At 33.5% G+C, this 17,829-nt stretch overlaps 1 protein-coding gene across 1 annotated transcript; it reads left to right on the top strand.

The window, feature by feature from the left end:
* Positions 1-16,570, top strand: LOC127728387 (uncharacterized). Its single transcript, XM_052235739.1, has 5 exons — positions 1-167; positions 5,537-6,040; positions 7,676-7,855; positions 13,364-13,650; positions 15,982-16,570. Exons 1-5 carry the CDS (start codon positions 111-113, stop codon positions 16,496-16,498), a joined length of 1,545 nt encoding a protein of 514 aa, XP_052091699.1. The 5' UTR covers positions 1-110; the 3' UTR covers positions 16,499-16,570.
* Positions 16,571-17,829: the final 1,259 nt, after the last annotated feature.

Genomic DNA, 17,829 nt, shown 5'->3' with positions numbered 1-17,829 from the left:
TCAATTAAGAATGCTATCCAGCTAAGTCTTAATGTTAAATCATCGATTACGTTTCCAATCAGGAAGAATTTGGTTTTGGATGTGTAAAGATAAAACCTAAGTACTGTATTATGTTTTCACGTATATTTGGACCCTCAAACACGAAGCAAGAAAAAAGCACGATAAAGGTAATGAAGTAGCATTTTTAATTTTAAGTAAAAATATATTCTTACAGTGTAAACCATGATACATTGTTACTAAACATAAGTTTATGTTTACTTTATCGACAAAATTATTCCTGTCCATAACGAAATACAGTAAAAAATCCAACTTACTTTGACATCCAGGAATTGTAACAACGTATTAGAATAAGTCTTAATGAAGAAACTGCCGAGTAATTATTTTAAGAACGACCTACCCAATAAATAAGTAAAAAAATACGTTCGAAAAGTGTACAACACTAAAATCAAGTAAAACTTTAAACAAAAGATTTTTCGGATAAAAAATATCCTTAAATTGCGTCTAATTCTTTTCTAAAATACGAAATATACGTTGAATATAGATAAGTAAGGAGCAACAGTAGTATACCGATATTCAAAACTTTTAATATACAATTAAATCACTAAAAAAAAAAACAACTGAGAGATCGCGTTAACTCAAAATGGAGCGAGACCGGTTGTGTCGACTGGGCAAATGTCTCCAGCTGTACAATAAGTGACATTTTCTAATAAAAACAGAACATAATCAAGAAATTTACAGATCAAATGACTATTCCTGTGTCAGTATCAACAAAAAGATCAAGATGATACCAGTCTGTATATATGAAGTTTTATAAATAAAAGAAGAGACTTTGGTATCTTTACATAGTAACTTTAACTTGGATAACGGTATTGAAAACAATTTGGTACGAATGTGGTGAATTAGCACAGGATTTGAAAAGAGACTATCCAAAGACACGGCATATGTTATATATTTGCGATGGCTTTGACTCCTATTGCGACGTGCAGAGGAATTAATTAATTCTGATTTGTTGATATGACTAGAACTGAGACTTGACAATATACAAACACCATAAATGTTGTCGTTGTATCTGTAATACATAGGCGAATCCAGAATATTCTCTTTGTAAGACAACAAATACCATGGCAAAACAAAATATAACACAAAACATTTAACAGAAAACCAAAAAATGGAAAAAATTCATCAAAAGCGACATGGACTCAAGGTGAACAGGAAGGATAAGTAAGGAGTCCTGCTTCCCTAGGGGTACCCGTCAGGTGGCTCATGACAAGTACGCCTTCGGTGAAAAGTATCCTTAAGTTTGATAATTTTCATAAATTTTAATTGAAAAAAGCGTATGAATATACATAAGTAAACAATTCTATATTACACATTGAGTATATACAAATGTGAAAAAAAACTTCAAAACTCAGTTAAACTTTGTTGAGCATATTTTATAGAAGTTGGAGAAATCTATATATCTACAATAACTATCCGATTTCATCGACCAAGTACTTTGATCATATGATCTTCTACGCGTGCTTTTCCCGCACTAGTTGCGGCACCCGATCTGACTTGAAGAATGACCATTATACAAGTTTGGGTCATAACCGCAAAGTTCTAAAATATTCTTCAATTCAACTTGAAAAAATTGTCTAGTTAAAGCTTCCTTTTTACCTGTTATAGAAAGCGGATCAGATGGAAACACAATTCCAAATTCTGAATGCCTAATACTTAAATATCTCTTTAAAGCAAAAAAAGGGCAAATAGAGTTATTTATTTTAAAAAGTTTAATATCTATTCCCTTTCGGAATTTATCAGTTTTAGACTCTTTAAGTCGGAGCATATCATGCATGATCAATCTTTAATATCAGATATGCACAAGCTAGTTAAAGGGTCAAACTTATCGGCATTCATGACGGTAAATTCTCCACATCTCAAAAAAGCAAAATACGCAACTATGCAAGTTGTTTCTATTAAACAATCAATATATACACGCCCCTTCTCAGTCTGAGGCAAAATTCCTGTAAAATTGGAAAAGTAATCGGCAACCTAGTTCTAGTTTGTGAACCTTGCATGCGTTTAACAGATTTTAAAATCAGAGTGAGTCTTGGTAAGAATTCGCCAAGAAGCGTTTCTAGAGGATTATGATATCCTGACTTCAAATAAGCATGTCTTATACCACATAAATAAAGTTTTATAGTAGTGTGTTTGAGTTTCAAAACTTTAAAACAATGTGCTATAAAGTAGATGAGTACGTTCTCTGATATAAGAGGTAGATCATGTGAATTATATGTAATACCATTCAGCAAAAAAAAATCTAACAAAGTGAGAAAAACCTATATTATACAAAGATCTTGTTGTATTAGCAACAACATGTGTCCATGATTGTTCGACTGTTTCATTCAACACCACATTACTTCGTAGACACTCGGACAGTTGTGTGGAAGCTTCTCTGCGTGTGGAGCGAGGCGGTGGAATTTTTCCATCTGCAAACGAGATAAAGCGTCACTAATGTTATCACTATGTTTTTTACCTGGAAGTTGTTTACACATGCGCACCACGTTAACTGTCGCATAAGCTTCATAATTTCGATACATTTTGATCTTCCCTTTTTAACAATTGCTACAGTAGCCTCATTGTCACAAAGAAAGAGGAATTTCTTGCATTTCCATTCTTTACCCTATAAAAGAGCAGCTACTACTATCGGATATAGTTCTAGAAATGCCATGGATAACGATTTATCGTTTAAAGAAGGTAATTCTTTTGGCCATGTCGAGCAAAACCATTTTCCTTGAGAAAAACCTCCGTACCCAATTGTAGAAGAGGCATCGGTGTATAGTTGCATATCGAAGTTAGAAGTGTAATTGGAGTCGTAAAACATGTTTATTCCGTTCCAATTATGTAGAGATTGGAGCCAAAATTCTAAGTCAACTCGACATTCCTTACGCAAATTTACATAGAAATGAAGTTCTTTTACCTTAGTTGATAATTTTATAAGATAGGAAACAAAAGATCTACCAGGCACAATAACACGTGATGCAAAGTTCAAATGGCCTAAAAGTTGAAGTAATTCTCTTTTCGTATAATTATGTTGACTTTTGAATTATGGAAATTATAAATTTGCAAATTCTTCCTACTTTGTTTGCAGGTAATCTAGCTTCTAATTTATCTGTATCTAACACAAAACCAAGATATTCAACTCACATAAGTGGGCCCATGTTTTTGTTTGCCGCAAGTGGAACATTTAATCGATTAAATAGCATGGTCATTAACGCCATTGTTCTTTCAGCATCGAACTCTGGAGGGTCAACAGTAAGGAAGTAATCCAGTAAATGTAGAATATGTTTAACTTTGTACTTATGTTCTGCTATAAAACGAATTGCTGTAGAGATATTGTCAAATATTTTTGGGCTTCTACGGCATCCGAATGACAATCGCACATAAAATAATAAAGAGATTCCCATTTAAAAAAAAATAATGGCCATTGATTCGGTGCCACTGGACATATTTTAAATGCATTTTGAATGTCGAACTTACAGAGTTTTGTCCCTTTTCCGTATTTGGTAATGAGACGAATCGCGTAATAAGTCGCTTTTTGAAAGAATATTTACCCTCCGCAACTCCCATCGGACTAACTCGATAACCATCATAATGTAAATTTTCAAATGGACCATATACGAAACCGTTACATAGTTCTTAATTAATAAGATCTGAAACTGTATCTTTCTGTGACCTAGCACTTAAATTATTTCTACATTCCATTGTTTTAATGTTGTCATATTTAACCATAGTATCAAAGCCATATTGTAACCCATTACATAAATAATCAACGAAATGTTTGTCGGGATGACTCATTAGTCCACGTTTTAGCTGTTTGACATTGACCGGGGTAGTAGAGTGCACATCAAATTTAGTTAGTCACATTTTTTGTTTGTCAACCGGAGCTGTCTGATTGGACGAAAACGTTGCTGATGGGCGTTTCCCACAAAGAGCCTGTGAATGTCCTGGCGAACGGCATTTGGTGCAAACATGTGAGAAAGAACAGGTGCGTTTTGTACACCCTCTTATCTTCTTCGTAGGCATCTAGTTCGGCGCGTCTTTCTGGATAGGCTTTTGACATAATTCTTTTGTATTTGTCGAATGCTTTGATAAATTCCTGGATGGTCAGTGTACGGTTTAATCTTATGTCGGGTTTCCCTGGGAGATTAACCTCAATGCTGTCAGCGATTACGATATGCGATTGTGAGCATTCATAATTTGGAATAAGTAAGGCAGCAATATTAACATCCTTACCGTCAATAATCTGTCGATGCAGTGATGAATATACAATATCTATGTTGTTAAAATCGTCGGATCTGGCTCCTTTGTTGATGTCTACGGATACACAATTCTCCTGAATTCCGGAATGAGAAATAGTAGCGTTGTCAACAGTACTATACTGGTTGTACCAATTTTGAAGGGTAAATCCGTCTTTGATTGTGTTTTGCTGCTTTTCTATAGGATTCCTCAAAAGAAGTTGGGTAACAGTACTTTGTAAACCCGTAAAGCATTGGGAAATGGAGACGAACGCATTACACATGTTACTTATCGGAATAGCCTCCGGTTCTGGGTTGATGACTGGGCGTTGCTCCGGGGAGGTGGGGTTGGTTGTTGGGTTCCGATATACGGATTTACTTATGTTTCATTTTCAATTAAGGTTGCCTCCTTTCTTTTGGATTTAATGTTACTGTTGAATAGTTGTAAGATAATGGGCTAACTAAGGTCGGCAGGAACTTCTATATCAATCTCCTTTAATTCCTGGATTAGTTTTGTCTCACTCCACCTTGATGGGTCCTCTTTGGCGTCTTCAGACGGACGTTCGTAAGGAATTTTTCTTTTTTGTTTAATTGTCTCTTCGAATTTCTGGTAGCCATAATGTTAATAGAAAGGACTTGATTATAATGTTAAAGAAAAGATCCCACTCACGTGTGAAAAAGGAATACGAATATCCAAGTTTACTTAAATCCAAGGAAGGAAACTAAATCAAATAAAATTGAGAATGGAAATGGGGAATGTGTCAAAGAGACAAAAACCCGACCATAGATCAGACAACAGCCGAAGGCCACCAATGGGTCTTCAATGCAGCGAGAAACTCCCGCACCCGGAGGCGTCCTTCAGTTGGCCCCTAAACAAATATGTATACTAGTTCAGTGATAATGGACGCCATACTAAACTCCAAATCAAAGCTTACACAATTAAGTTCATGTTCCAATCTATAAGACGATAAATATATAAAATCTCTCAATCGTAGAATAAAAGAACAGAGGCATACAGTACTGTTATGGTATAGCACAATTAAACAATTTGCTTTACAATATAAAATAGCGTCCTTCTTTCCAAACAGAATTATCAAAGCTGAGTTCTGCCACGTGTATCTCTTCTAAATAAGGAACAACCAATAAGAGTCGCACATGCAGACACGAGCTTCTTTACACGAATAAACCACGCCTAAATTATATGTAAGCTTACAAAAGTTAACAAATTTCTTTAATTGTGTCATGTGTTTTGATTCAAGAGAGGAAAAAGTCCAGAACGACCATCACCACCACCCACCACCAGGAATGATGAGCATTTAGACGATCCAAAAGTTTTGAATGATTTTTTGTATTACGTTGAAGGACACGGTGTTGTAGTTTTAGGACAAGGGATCAGATTACGGACAGAACCAGAACTTTCAGCACCATTTAAATGTTTCAAAGTGGAAAATTGGACGTCTGAGGAAAGAAATACCTATCTCAATGATGTAAGTCTTCCAAATCATATCACGCTGGTGACGGACATCTATAGACTGGTAAGCCAATCGGATACACCCGGTTTAGAAGAATTGACTGATCCATCAGAAACTAAACGTTGTAAAGAAAACCAGTGCGTATTTTCTGTCCGTGATAAATATAAGAAGAAAGTGTACCTTCAAGTTCCGGTATACCATTCGTTCGTAAAGGACAGCGACATAAACGATTACTGGGCGCTTATTGAAGATGGAGAGAACAAATGGAAGGAGGTGCCAGCATATGTAAAGGTAATTATTTTTGTAACATCTTCACATAAGCTATAAACAAGTCAGTAAAATAATTGCCAATGAAACTTACAAATACTTTAATATTTCCGATACGTGTTCGTCGGACGTCTCTTCTGCACAAACTTCTATGAATATTTTAGCCTCTCCTTGCTTGTCATATCCATTTTTCTTTTTTCATAGCGTATGTTATAAAAAAAACAGAACTGAACCATGGTGAACATGGACACAACTTTGACATTACTTTACCAAACCATGACACTAAATTTTCATATTACAATTATTTGCATAAGGTTCCATTTTTACAGAATGTTTAAAAGCAATTGTGAATTATAGCAAATAATGTGTTGTAACACGCAGAAAGAGAAAAAAAAATATGTGTGAAACCGCATTACCTTACTTTTAACATTTTCGTAGGCAAGCGTTATATTTTGCATATTATTACCTTTATAATAAAAAAAAATGCATTTACAATCATAATAGCTATAACAAAGCTACTTACCTTATCTTCAGTACATCTTTAAGGACATAATCCAATGTTTACATTTGTTATTGTTTGTCATTCAGAAATACTGAACCAAATCATGACCAACTGGACCAAATCATGACAAAATCACTGTACTAAGACGACTTTACTACCCGTGTGTATAATAGTACTTATCTCTTGAACAAGCTAAACATGTTCCCCCTTTTTTTGTCTGAATGTTACGAATTGTGTTATGCCTTCACATACACGGATTTGTCCTGACGAATTGCAAACTCGTAGACAATCGCAAGCATCCGTGAATAACTCGCTGGTATCCGTAAATAATTCGTCACAACTTGCATACACTTTTAAGGATCCGTGAAAAATTTTTGACATCTCAAAAATCTTCTTACGATAGTTCACGGATTGTTTTTACGTAAATAGCTCTTAGCATTAAGTAAGTATCGTAAACAGCTCACAATAACACGTAATCATCCGTAAATGACTCATAACAATTGTTTTATCAGTTGTTACGGTTAGTTTACGATTTGTTTACGGATTATCATGATTATTTCGAGTGCTTACGATTTCATTCAAGTCAAGTTCCGACCTCTTTATCGGTTGATACGAGTTATTACGAGCATTTTATGTGTAGTACTTTACGAATGGATACGTATACTTTACGTATTCTTAAGTATTGTTTACGAATTAGGAAAAGCCATTAAAGCTGCAAAATCGTAAGGATTCGTAAATACTCGTGACTATTCGTAACAACACGTAAACAGGTAGTTACTAACACCTTACAGCTTCAATGAATAATAAAATTCCATTATATACTCATAACAATTAGAAAAAACTCGTAAAATACCCGTAATTTGCTTGTAGTCATCTGTGACAACTCGTTACAAATCGTAGATTTTTGTCGTAAATAAATCGGAGTAACTTGTAATAATCCGTAATAAACCGTACATAGCTCGTAATAACTCGTAACAACTCTTACAAATCTGTCGTAAAAAGGGCCAAATCGTACGAATCCGTGAAATTGTGCGATTAGTAAGGACTCGTAAGAAAAATCCATGTGTGAATGTGCATAATTAGAATTTGCTGTTACAAAATGTTTGAAATTACGGATGTAATAATGATAAAATTTTATCTTATGATTTTAATTACAGTTTGACTTCATTGAATTTCCATGCTGTCGAATGAATAGCTTTTTGATTGTGGCCCGTCCAAAAAAATTTAAACATGACGTAAAGTCAGAGGGGTCTGTGATAAGAACAGGAGGAGACGATTGCATGACTGTTAACTTTATAAAAGGCTGTATAGATGTAGAACTGAAAATAGAGTATATGGTATGTATTTTAAAATTTCATTCTTAGACTGGCAAGCTGTTTTTTTTTTTTTATAATTTTCTCCGCGATTTACCTTGCTTGAATGTTGCATGTATGCCTTTTAATATAACACAAATATTTAGTTGAGTTTACAACATTTTCTTCAAAAGATTTGTATGTAGAAAAAATCCTTGTCCCAAAAGTTTTTTGTTTTGTCTACTCGATTCCAAAATATTTGGCGGTTTTTATGCTATATGTTTAATCGGGCAATATTTGGCTGCGGCCGTAACGTTAAACTTGAGCCAATTTATAGATTTATTCTATGTTATGACTTCGTCAAGAGAAAGTTTAGATTGACCTGCTTTAAAAGGTAAAAAAAAATCAATTTTATCTTTAATCTGTTCATTTTCTGTGTATTTACAGGACTCAATTTGTTTAAATATATGCTCCATTCTTTTTTGTCATAAATTTAAATATTAGAATCTGTACTGATACAGTTGTTGTCAACTCGATTGACAGTCGTATGTTTTGACTATCACGGAAGATTATGTTTGCTACATTCTTCGTTGTTGTTAATGTTTTGAGAAAAATATCACAATTTTGGTAGATGTAGAAAACGGAAAAAATGTTTCAAAATTCTTTTGAAAATACATCTACATCTGTGTACCGTTGTTTGGTAAAAGATAACATGTAAAAATAATAGATATTCTATTAATTTTTCGTAATGAAGCATAAATCTTGCAGTCTGATTGGTTAATTACTCGGGTGAAAATACCACCCCATCTCAGTTAACTATGTGCACCCGGCGATAAATAAAAGTAATATTGAGCTCTGCACAGCAGCATGGAATGATACATTTACATAAATTTCCATAATTATAAACAGTTATAATGTATGTAGTTTTTTAATTTTTGAATTTAAAAAACATCAACAAAATAGTCATTTAAATTCTTTTCAATGCGTTATGTTGGCTTGCTTAGCAAGTAAAAGGGCCGTAACACTATGATATATACAGCAAAAAAACTAACACAAAAGGCAGTATTGTCATAATGACCATATATGAGGATATCTGTACAGATGGTGAAAATAGGGACCAGCACATTAATAAAGAAGTCAAGTATTCGGGTAAACCCAAAAATAAGAAGAGCCGATAACTATCCTTCATATTTCCCGTTATATTGTTAGAAGCATTCCGAAATACTATAATTTACCAGAGAATTGGTTTTGAAAGTTTTATTCCTAGAATGACACGACACGTCCAATACAACATTTTAAAATGTGTCTGTCTGGGAGTTTCATATGTTCATAGAATCATGAATAAGTTCACTGAGAGTCGTTAAAGTTGAGTTCTTATGCTTGATTTTGGCATCGTTTGCCCGCCACTTTCACACTGAATATTCAAGTTTTTATTTCAGGGAAAAAAATAATTACATATATGCAATTCAGAAAAAAAAATTATATCTTAGATTTTTTTTCAACATGGCAACTTTTCTGAACATAAAGAAAGAGTAATTAAAAACGTATCTTTAATCTGAAATATAGATGGAAAACCACATTTACAAAGATTGCTGTTGCTCAATGTGTTTGAGTAAGTACATGTACTAAACCTAGTTAAATTCTCGATTGAGTGCACATAATTTATTAAGGAAGACAGGAAAAAACTTTAGATTTTCAAATTTTCAAATTCAGTATTTAATTACCAAATGTAACGATACTTGATTAAGTTGAAGTTCAAGTGTAATTCTATGAAGACATAGAATAACACTGGAGGTGTTAGATGAGATAGTATTGCGGAACTGCAACCTCAATATTTACAGTGAAAAAAAAATGTTGGTAAAGTACATCTACACACCATAAATATACAAAGATGTGCCAAGCGCTATAGTAAGAGATGATGGGGTGGGAGGTGGCATCTAACACCTCCAGTGTTATTCTATGTCTTCATAGACAGGTGTGCTTTTGAATATGTTATTTTTCCATTTGGTAACAATGAATACCAGCGATGCAAATGATCATAAGATACACTTAGAAAATTTGGCAACGACTAGATGCCAGTGATATGCATTATGTATCACTCATAGATCAATTGATCACTCTTATTAAAAACTAAATCATAAATCAAACAGTCAAATTTGTAACACTTTTGCTGCAAAAACATCACTTGTAGTTACTGTCTTGTCATAAAATTTTCCATAGGTCGTAGAACTTGACCAACCCGCTTAAGCTAAAATATCACTAACAGGCACATTAATTTGCTTTGCCTTCGAAGTAGATACAGATCGTGTACTGTGTGCTTTAAATACACTTGTGTCTATTCCTGCACGGCACATTCTGGACTTGATCTATCTAGAAATAGTTGAGCAACTAACTTTTTTATGCGGTTTAATATAACTTAATATTAATGAGTCTTCTTCTGACCTTATATCAAAAGTACGTTTCAAATTTTCCTTCATCACATATGGATTGTTTATTAACAGTTCCATTACTTGAACAAACCATGGTTGGGTTTGCCAAAGTGGTCCCACAAATAACAAATGCCATGTCTATTACACTCTTCATTACACAGTTCTATCATGCTGAAAGGAGGAAATATATAACTGTATGATTATCCCAATCAAGAGTAAAAGCATCAACAAAATGTGATTCAGGATCAGCTTTCCATGAACAAAAGATTGGTAACTGAGTATTAAGATGTGAAGCAAATAAATCTATTTCTGGTTTCTTCCATAATAAACATACTTTTTCAGAATTGTTTTTATTCAATTGCCATTCTATCTGATCATCTAAATTTCTCCATTGAGCGTTTTTGTATTTAACGTCCATGTTATGTGAGTAGATGTTAACCATATTTGGTGTTCAATGCACCAAATCCAAATTTTTCTAGCAATTGTTTTGCATTCAATAGACGTTATACCACCTATACTGTTTATATAGCTTACAGCAGTTGTATTGTCTGTAAGAATTTGTACATGTTCAACTGTATGCAAATCGTCCTTAAATGATTTCAGAGTATAATAAACAGCTAATAATTCTAAACAATTAATATGATTATCATTTTCATCTTTGCTCCATCTGCTACCAATTTTTAGTTCGTTCAAAACTTCTCGTCAACCTAAATTTGAGGCGTCTGTCTGAATTGTAACCTGTGGGTAGGCTTCATTAAATTTCCTCTTTTGATTATAAATGTTTTCTGATCACCACTGCATGTCTTGTTTCATTTCTGATGTTACAAACATTCCAGAATCAAAATCTCCCATGGCTAATTTTAATGCTTTGTTTTTTTTAGTTCTCTATTTGTCTGTGAAACAGCTTACCAAATTCGACAACAGGGAGACTACATATGAGTATCCAAAGTACTCTGTCTACTTCTCTAATTTTACATTTATTTTTAATTTTTAATTGTTTGCTTTCTTTAGCAATAGTGTTTTGTTTTTCAACTGGTAAAGTAACTATCATTGTTCTGAGTCAATGCAAAAACCTAAAAACTTAATGTGCTTTTTAGGAGTAAAAACTGACTTATCTTGATTACCATGAATCCAAGGCTTGACACCAAATTAACAGTTTTTGTAACATTATTTTTGCATTCAAGTTCAGTATCACCTAATAGTAGTGAATCGTCAGTGTATCCAACATTAACAAAACCCTTTTTACGCAAACTTGCATATACAACTTTCATAATTTTGGTAAAAAGCCTTGGTGCCCTAGCTATACCATTTGGTAAGCAGGAATATTGAAAATAATTTTCTTTCCAAACACATCCTAAATATTTTCTATGCTGTTCAGCAATGTTCACAGAATAATAAGCATGTCTAAGATCTACACTTGACATGTATGAGTTTTCTTTAATTAAATTTAAAGCGCTTTCAAAAGAATCCATTTTCCAATTTTGATATTCAATGTGTTTATTTATTTCTTCAAATTAAGTATCATTCTGTATTCACCATTCTTTTTTGGTCTTACAAAAAACTGGGAAATAAATTCATTTATTTCAGATTCAACTTCAGATACATTCATTTTTAATAATTTTTCAATTTCTATATCAACAATTTTCTCTTCCTTTAAATTGAATTTAGAATTTCTAATTGACATTTTATTTTGTATAGGAGGAATATTGTCTATAAACTCTATATAAAAATGCTGAACAGCATGTAAAATGTATTTATCAGATGTTAATTTTCTCCATTCATTAACAAACAATTTCAATCTTCCTGCTTGAAATTCATTTTCGTTTATACTCACAAAATCTAATTTATGTATTTGTTGTGAGTCCAACGAGAGTTTTTTTTTACCTTGAGACACTACCAGGCCCTCTCCCACCTCTGCATCTACCAACTCAGCTTTGTTTTGAGTATATTCTTTTCCTGCAATTTTGTCTAGTCTATTTACAACTTTGGACAGATACGTTGCCCCTCTGACTACAATAGTTTGACACTGTCTCATTCTATTGTCATTAGTTCTAGTTCTGGGCCATATAAGGTCCCATACTAACTGATCAGTTTGGTCTGGTACAAGTCCTTTACAATTCTCGGGTCTATTACTCTTTTTCATCTTTCATGAGTTCTCTGTATTTCTCTTCAGAAATTCCATTTCTGAAAATATCTGTGATATTGTCTGCTTGATGTTCATCTAGTTTTTCACTACATCTCTCACCAGATCTGAATCTTTTATTCATGTAGGAAAACTTAGACTATTCACTGCTTGTGGCAGTTTTCTGTTTCTTACAAGGTGGTTCATTAGTACCAGTATCATGACCGTCATCAACTTCATGGACCTTGTCCACATCTTCATCTTCTTCAACTTCACAATGATACTCTTCATCATAACCATCATCATTGTACAAAACGTCAATACGTTTGTTCAGATCTTCCAACCTTTTTTTGAGTGACAATTGTTCATTTCTCATATCAGTAAGCATATTGATAATTACATTATTATTGCTATCTGAAGTACTAGCGGACACCTTGTGGCCCTTGTTTACAACGGTCTTTCCTTCAGCGTCCTTGTTATTGACCTTTGGACCGCTACCTGTACTACTTTTACCAATAGTTTTTGAGCATTTTCTTTTGGCGAGACCTTTACCCTTTCCTTCTAATGCTAGTTCTTCTTCATCAAACCTAAGGAGTTTTTTCTACTTTCTCCTTGTTCAGCATGGCGTGCGCCATCTTTTTTAAATAATAATCTCGTTTCACAAACGAAATTGTAAAATCTTTACTTGCTTACAAATTCTCTTTGTAAAGACATATACTGTTATTCATTATAAATTATATATCTGTACAAGTCAATCACATTGACTTAATATAACTTTATGAAAATCTTCGTTAGAGGTTGCGCATTGAGACAAACCACGTCCGCTCGATAGCCAAGTTAGTAACACATTGAGGTTGCAATTGCGCAATACTATCTGAGCTTACACCGGAAGTGTTATGACGTAATAGAATAAATAATATACACCTTGCAAATCTATTCACAAACCTTTCACATCCTATTGGTAACATTATTTATAAAATATTGCTATAACATACTTATTAGGTACAAAGACCTATTGGAAAACTTGAGAGCAAAGACATTTACTCTAAGACATTGGTCGAAGCCGTAAGCCACAAAATAACATTAGATTTCAACAAGTCGCAACTGAAAGGACCCATCAGTGTATCTGCAAGACTAAACAGCGATACGAAAAGTAGCCAAGAGCCAGTTGGTTCAGATAATCCAAACGTGAAAATGATTGTTTTCAATAAGAGTGAAATCGTAGTTCTGCCAACATGTAAAAAAACTGACACAAAGGAATATACTGGTCATATACGGGACTCTGATGGGTAAATATTGAAGACACAGAAGTCGTATGTAATCATATGTAACGGGTAAGCAGTCATGATGAAGTCCCTAAAACTGTCCATGAAAGTAAATCGAGTTAATCATAAAGAAACCTTGGGTCAAAAGCTTCCTGGTTAGCACCAATCCAGTAAAACTTGATATGAGTCGAGAAATACCATATCAACAATTTTGTGATGTTTGGTTTCTTCTTTTTGACGTATACCCTACATTTTTCGTTTTAAAAACTTGACAATATGTTGTCAATTTTATATAATCGTTAATTCCTGACCCTTAACATATTATGGTTGTAGTTTACAGAAAATAAATCTAATTAATTTCAATCGAAGATTTAAGTTAATCTAAATATTTTCCACTGGTACAAGAAAACAGATTTCGAAAGCAGTAATCAACCAGTTGTGTTTTTTCTTTCTTCTAATGAATTGTTTCTTATAAGAGGTCTTATATAATATTAAAATACGGTATTGTTTTTATCACTGTTGACAGAAAATCTCAAATAGTTTTTTCTCCTTTGGTATTAACATAAAAAAGGACGACGAAAATCTCCAATCTTTATACAGTTTATTTTACATCTCAACAAAATTCTTAAAAAAACGATATATAGCCGGGTTGTTAAGAAAGTTCTTACTTTGGAGTATAAGGATTGGAGATTTTTATCGTCCTTTTTTATGTTAATACCAAAGGAGAAAAACAAAACGAATTTGTGATTTTCTGTCGTCCTTTCTTCATCAGGACCGGAATTGTTCGTTCATCTTTTTTGTTTTTTGTTTGTTGTTGTTTCTTAACAGCCAAATTGGATATTAGTATTAATTAAGGTTAATTTAGATCTTCTTTTGATTGCTGTTAATGCTGTATATGTATATCGGATTGAATATCTGTTTTGTCAGGTATTTTGTTTTTTTTTTGTGCCGACAGTAAATAGGATTGATGTCCTGTACATTTACCGTTTTTAGAATGTTGAACTATTTGAACAACTTAGGTTTTGACATGGTAGACACAACTTTTTGGATAATTTTGATTCCAATGCTCTTAAGCTTTGGTTGTATTTTATTTAGCTTTCGAACTGTTTTGATTAGAGCTCCACTGATGAGTCTCATTTAGACAAATGTGCATCTGATGTACCAAACTAAATTATAGTATAAATAAAATTGAGAATGGAAATGGGGAATGTGTCAAAGAGACAACAACCCGACCAAAGAGCAAAGAACAACCGAAGGCCCCCTATGGGTCTTTAACACAGCGAGAAAATCCCGCACCCGGGGGCGGGCTTCAGCAAACAAAAATGTGTACTAGTTAAGGGAAAATGGACGTCATACTAAACTCCAAAACACATAAATGAACTTAAATTAAAAAACATACAAGATTAACAAAGGCCAGAGGCTCCTGACTTGGGACAGGCGCAAAAATGCGGCGGGGTAAAACATGTTTTGTGAGATCTCAACCCTCCCCCTATTCCCCTAGCCAATGTAGATTAAACAAACACACAGCAATACGCACAGTAAAACTCAGTTTTAAAAGAAGTCCGAGTCCGATGTCAGAATAGGTAACAATATAAGCCTGGTATCTTAGATGAGTTTTTAAAAGTTGTCACCTGAGATCACCCCTTGTTTTGTTTAAAAGGGTTCTTGTTGCTCTTGCTTTAGTTTTCAGTGTTGTCCTTCGTGCTTTTATTTTTTGGATGTCTGTGATGTTTATACCGGTAACCGTCTGGTCTATCCTTTGTCATGAAAAATTTGTTTCAATTTCAAAATTTCACTTTCGGTCAAGTTTAAACTTAGAAAATTTACATGACCGCTGGTTTATGAATTTTGTGATGTCTTAGGGTCAATCACCAATCCGCTATTTCGTGTTGCCAAATAACTTCATATTACTTATCAATTTATTTCACAGGAGTAATACGACGGGTATAATATGTGGAGCAGGATTTTGGTGGGGTTCGTGTTGCTGCCTCTCTTTTGGAATCTATCTTGAAGTTGAAATGTATTTTGTAGTTGAAATCATCCCTTCGAAAATTTTACGGACGCCATCACGAGTTGGTTGACGGTTATGGAATTTGCTCTTAAATGTTTATTTATCAATTAAATCGGATTCATATTAACTTTAATCACATGTGTCGCTACAGGATATCCGAATATAAACATACAATTACACAAAACGTTATAAAAAAACCACCATACAAAAACAAATATCACAAATTTTTCATTTTCTTTTATAGTTTTTGGCAGGCTGCTTTCTTGAAATATATGTTTCCTTGGATCTGTGTGACTGTTTTGATTATTTGTTGTTAAAACTATCAATTCATTTTGTTATTTCAGTGTGCTGTTTGCAAGAATTAAACCAAATCAGCACGATCAAAAGAAATTAACGACGATATTGACGGACGAATTAGAAGCATTTTATGGTAACCGCATGCTGTGTAACGTCTTGGTGTTTTTTCAAAAGAAAACGGACAAAACTATTTATTTCATTGCTGAATGTTGCTTGAAACAACGTGTAGATTCTGTACTTTTAAAGCAGAAAGAACTTAATAACAGTTTGGCATACAGATCGGGAGATATGTTTTTGCCTTCACATCAGCGGATTCGAATTCGCCCGGAGGGATGTTTAAAACTGAAAAAGTGTGACGGGCGTCATCCCTTTCTGTATTTTATGTATACTGCCAGGGATAATTTTACATCTTTTTCAGTTGAGTTCATTGGAAGGCTAGGAATTGCAATGAATGCTGTTTTAGAATTTTCTGCTGATAATCATAGGCGAGGAAATATTACCAGAGCAGACTTCAATATCAATCATCTTCTGCTTCCAAGATACTTAGAAACAAATAAAAACTAAAGAGAATGTGGTTGCCCTATATATATTATTGTATGAGAATAATATATTCAAACATTAAAATAGTGAACCTAACATGCAGTCTTCTGTTATTAGTTCTCACAAAACCTTAACAGCAAATTTTATGTTTCTTAGTTTATTCCATTCTCTATTCATACCTTATAATACATAGAGCGTAAGTGTTTGTATGTCTGTCTGTTTGTCACTAAAGTATTTAACAAAAGTTTCGTCAAATTTATTTCTTATTGTAATTAATGTGACCTTCATACTCACGAGGGGATCGTTTGGAGGGTCATCAGCTTAACGACCGTAATCCGTACAATTTGTAGAGAAGAGCAGAATACAAAATTACTCAGTTGCTAATATCTACGTCATTTAATCTATGGTTGACAGTTGACTCACTGGTAATACTATCACATCTCTTTATTTTATATACAAGTAAGGAACGTCGTCAGTAGTTTGTTTATATATATATATATATATATATATAGAAGTCTATAAAAAGGACCAACCAGTATATATATATATATATATATATATAAGTCTGAAAATTACACCCAACAATGTTAGAATTAGACTTTTATGCTGACAAATTTTTGTCCCTCAACGGGATTCGAACTCACACCTTTGATACACTACAGCACCAATCGCTTAGCCTCATGTCCAGCGCTCTAGACCACACGACCACATCCGCTATGTAAAAATATAACTTCAATAGTCGTAGTGTTACTTTGTCACGTAAGGCGAATCTAGAGATAGATATATATATCCTAAATTGAGGTAAATTATATGGCCTTCCAAATACCGTTTCGATTCCTAACATCACTGAAGAGACATCAATTGTCGAAATCCGGATATGGTGTACTAATTTTGCACCTTTTGTTTGCGGTATACCATCTTTTCCGCAAGTTTATTGTTTTCTGTTTGATATTAAATTAATATTTAAGATCCATCTTGTTACATCTGGTGATCATTTTATTTGGCAATCGACAATGGCAGTCAGCAGGGTTTAAGAACATCCGTTGTTCGACCTGCTAGTCAAATGCGTTTTGTTAAAATATACAAAATATACACTTTTTTTGGTCTTTTGCAAAATTTTGTTTGTGCTGTATTTAGACCCCTTTACCAAGAAATTTGTTTTGCATGCACACGTATAAAGCGGTTTTTATCCAACGCAATCATAGGTTTGAACGTTGTTTTCAATTTAGACTTGTTTATATATATATATATATATAAAAGTCTAAAGATTTGCGCAACGATACTAATATAAGATTGTAATATACGAAGATGATGTTATAAAATTATGAAGACAAATATTTCGGCTGAACAAATAG

Source organism: Mytilus californianus, unplaced genomic scaffold (assembly GCF_021869535.1).
Source record: "Mytilus californianus isolate M0D057914Y unplaced genomic scaffold, xbMytCali1.0.p SCAF_2, whole genome shotgun sequence".
NCBI lineage: Eukaryota > Metazoa > Mollusca > Bivalvia > Mytilida > Mytilidae > Mytilus > Mytilus californianus.
The sequence above is the reverse complement of the archived record's forward strand: the minus strand, read 5'-3'. Positions and strand labels throughout refer to the sequence as shown.

Bases quoted from the DNA above. Each gene is read 5' to 3' on its own strand.
- LOC127728387 (XM_052235739.1), top strand. From the start codon at position 111: ATGTTTTCACGTATATTTGGACCCTCAAACACGAAGCAAGAAAAAAGC. The intron at 168-5,536 runs GTAATGAAGTAG...TTTTGATTCAAG, and splicing joins AAGAAAAAAGCACGATAAAG to AGAGGAAAAAGTCCAGAACG. The intron at 7,856-13,363 runs GTATGTATTTTA...CATACTTATTAG, and splicing joins AACTGAAAATAGAGTATATG to GTACAAAGACCTATTGGAAA.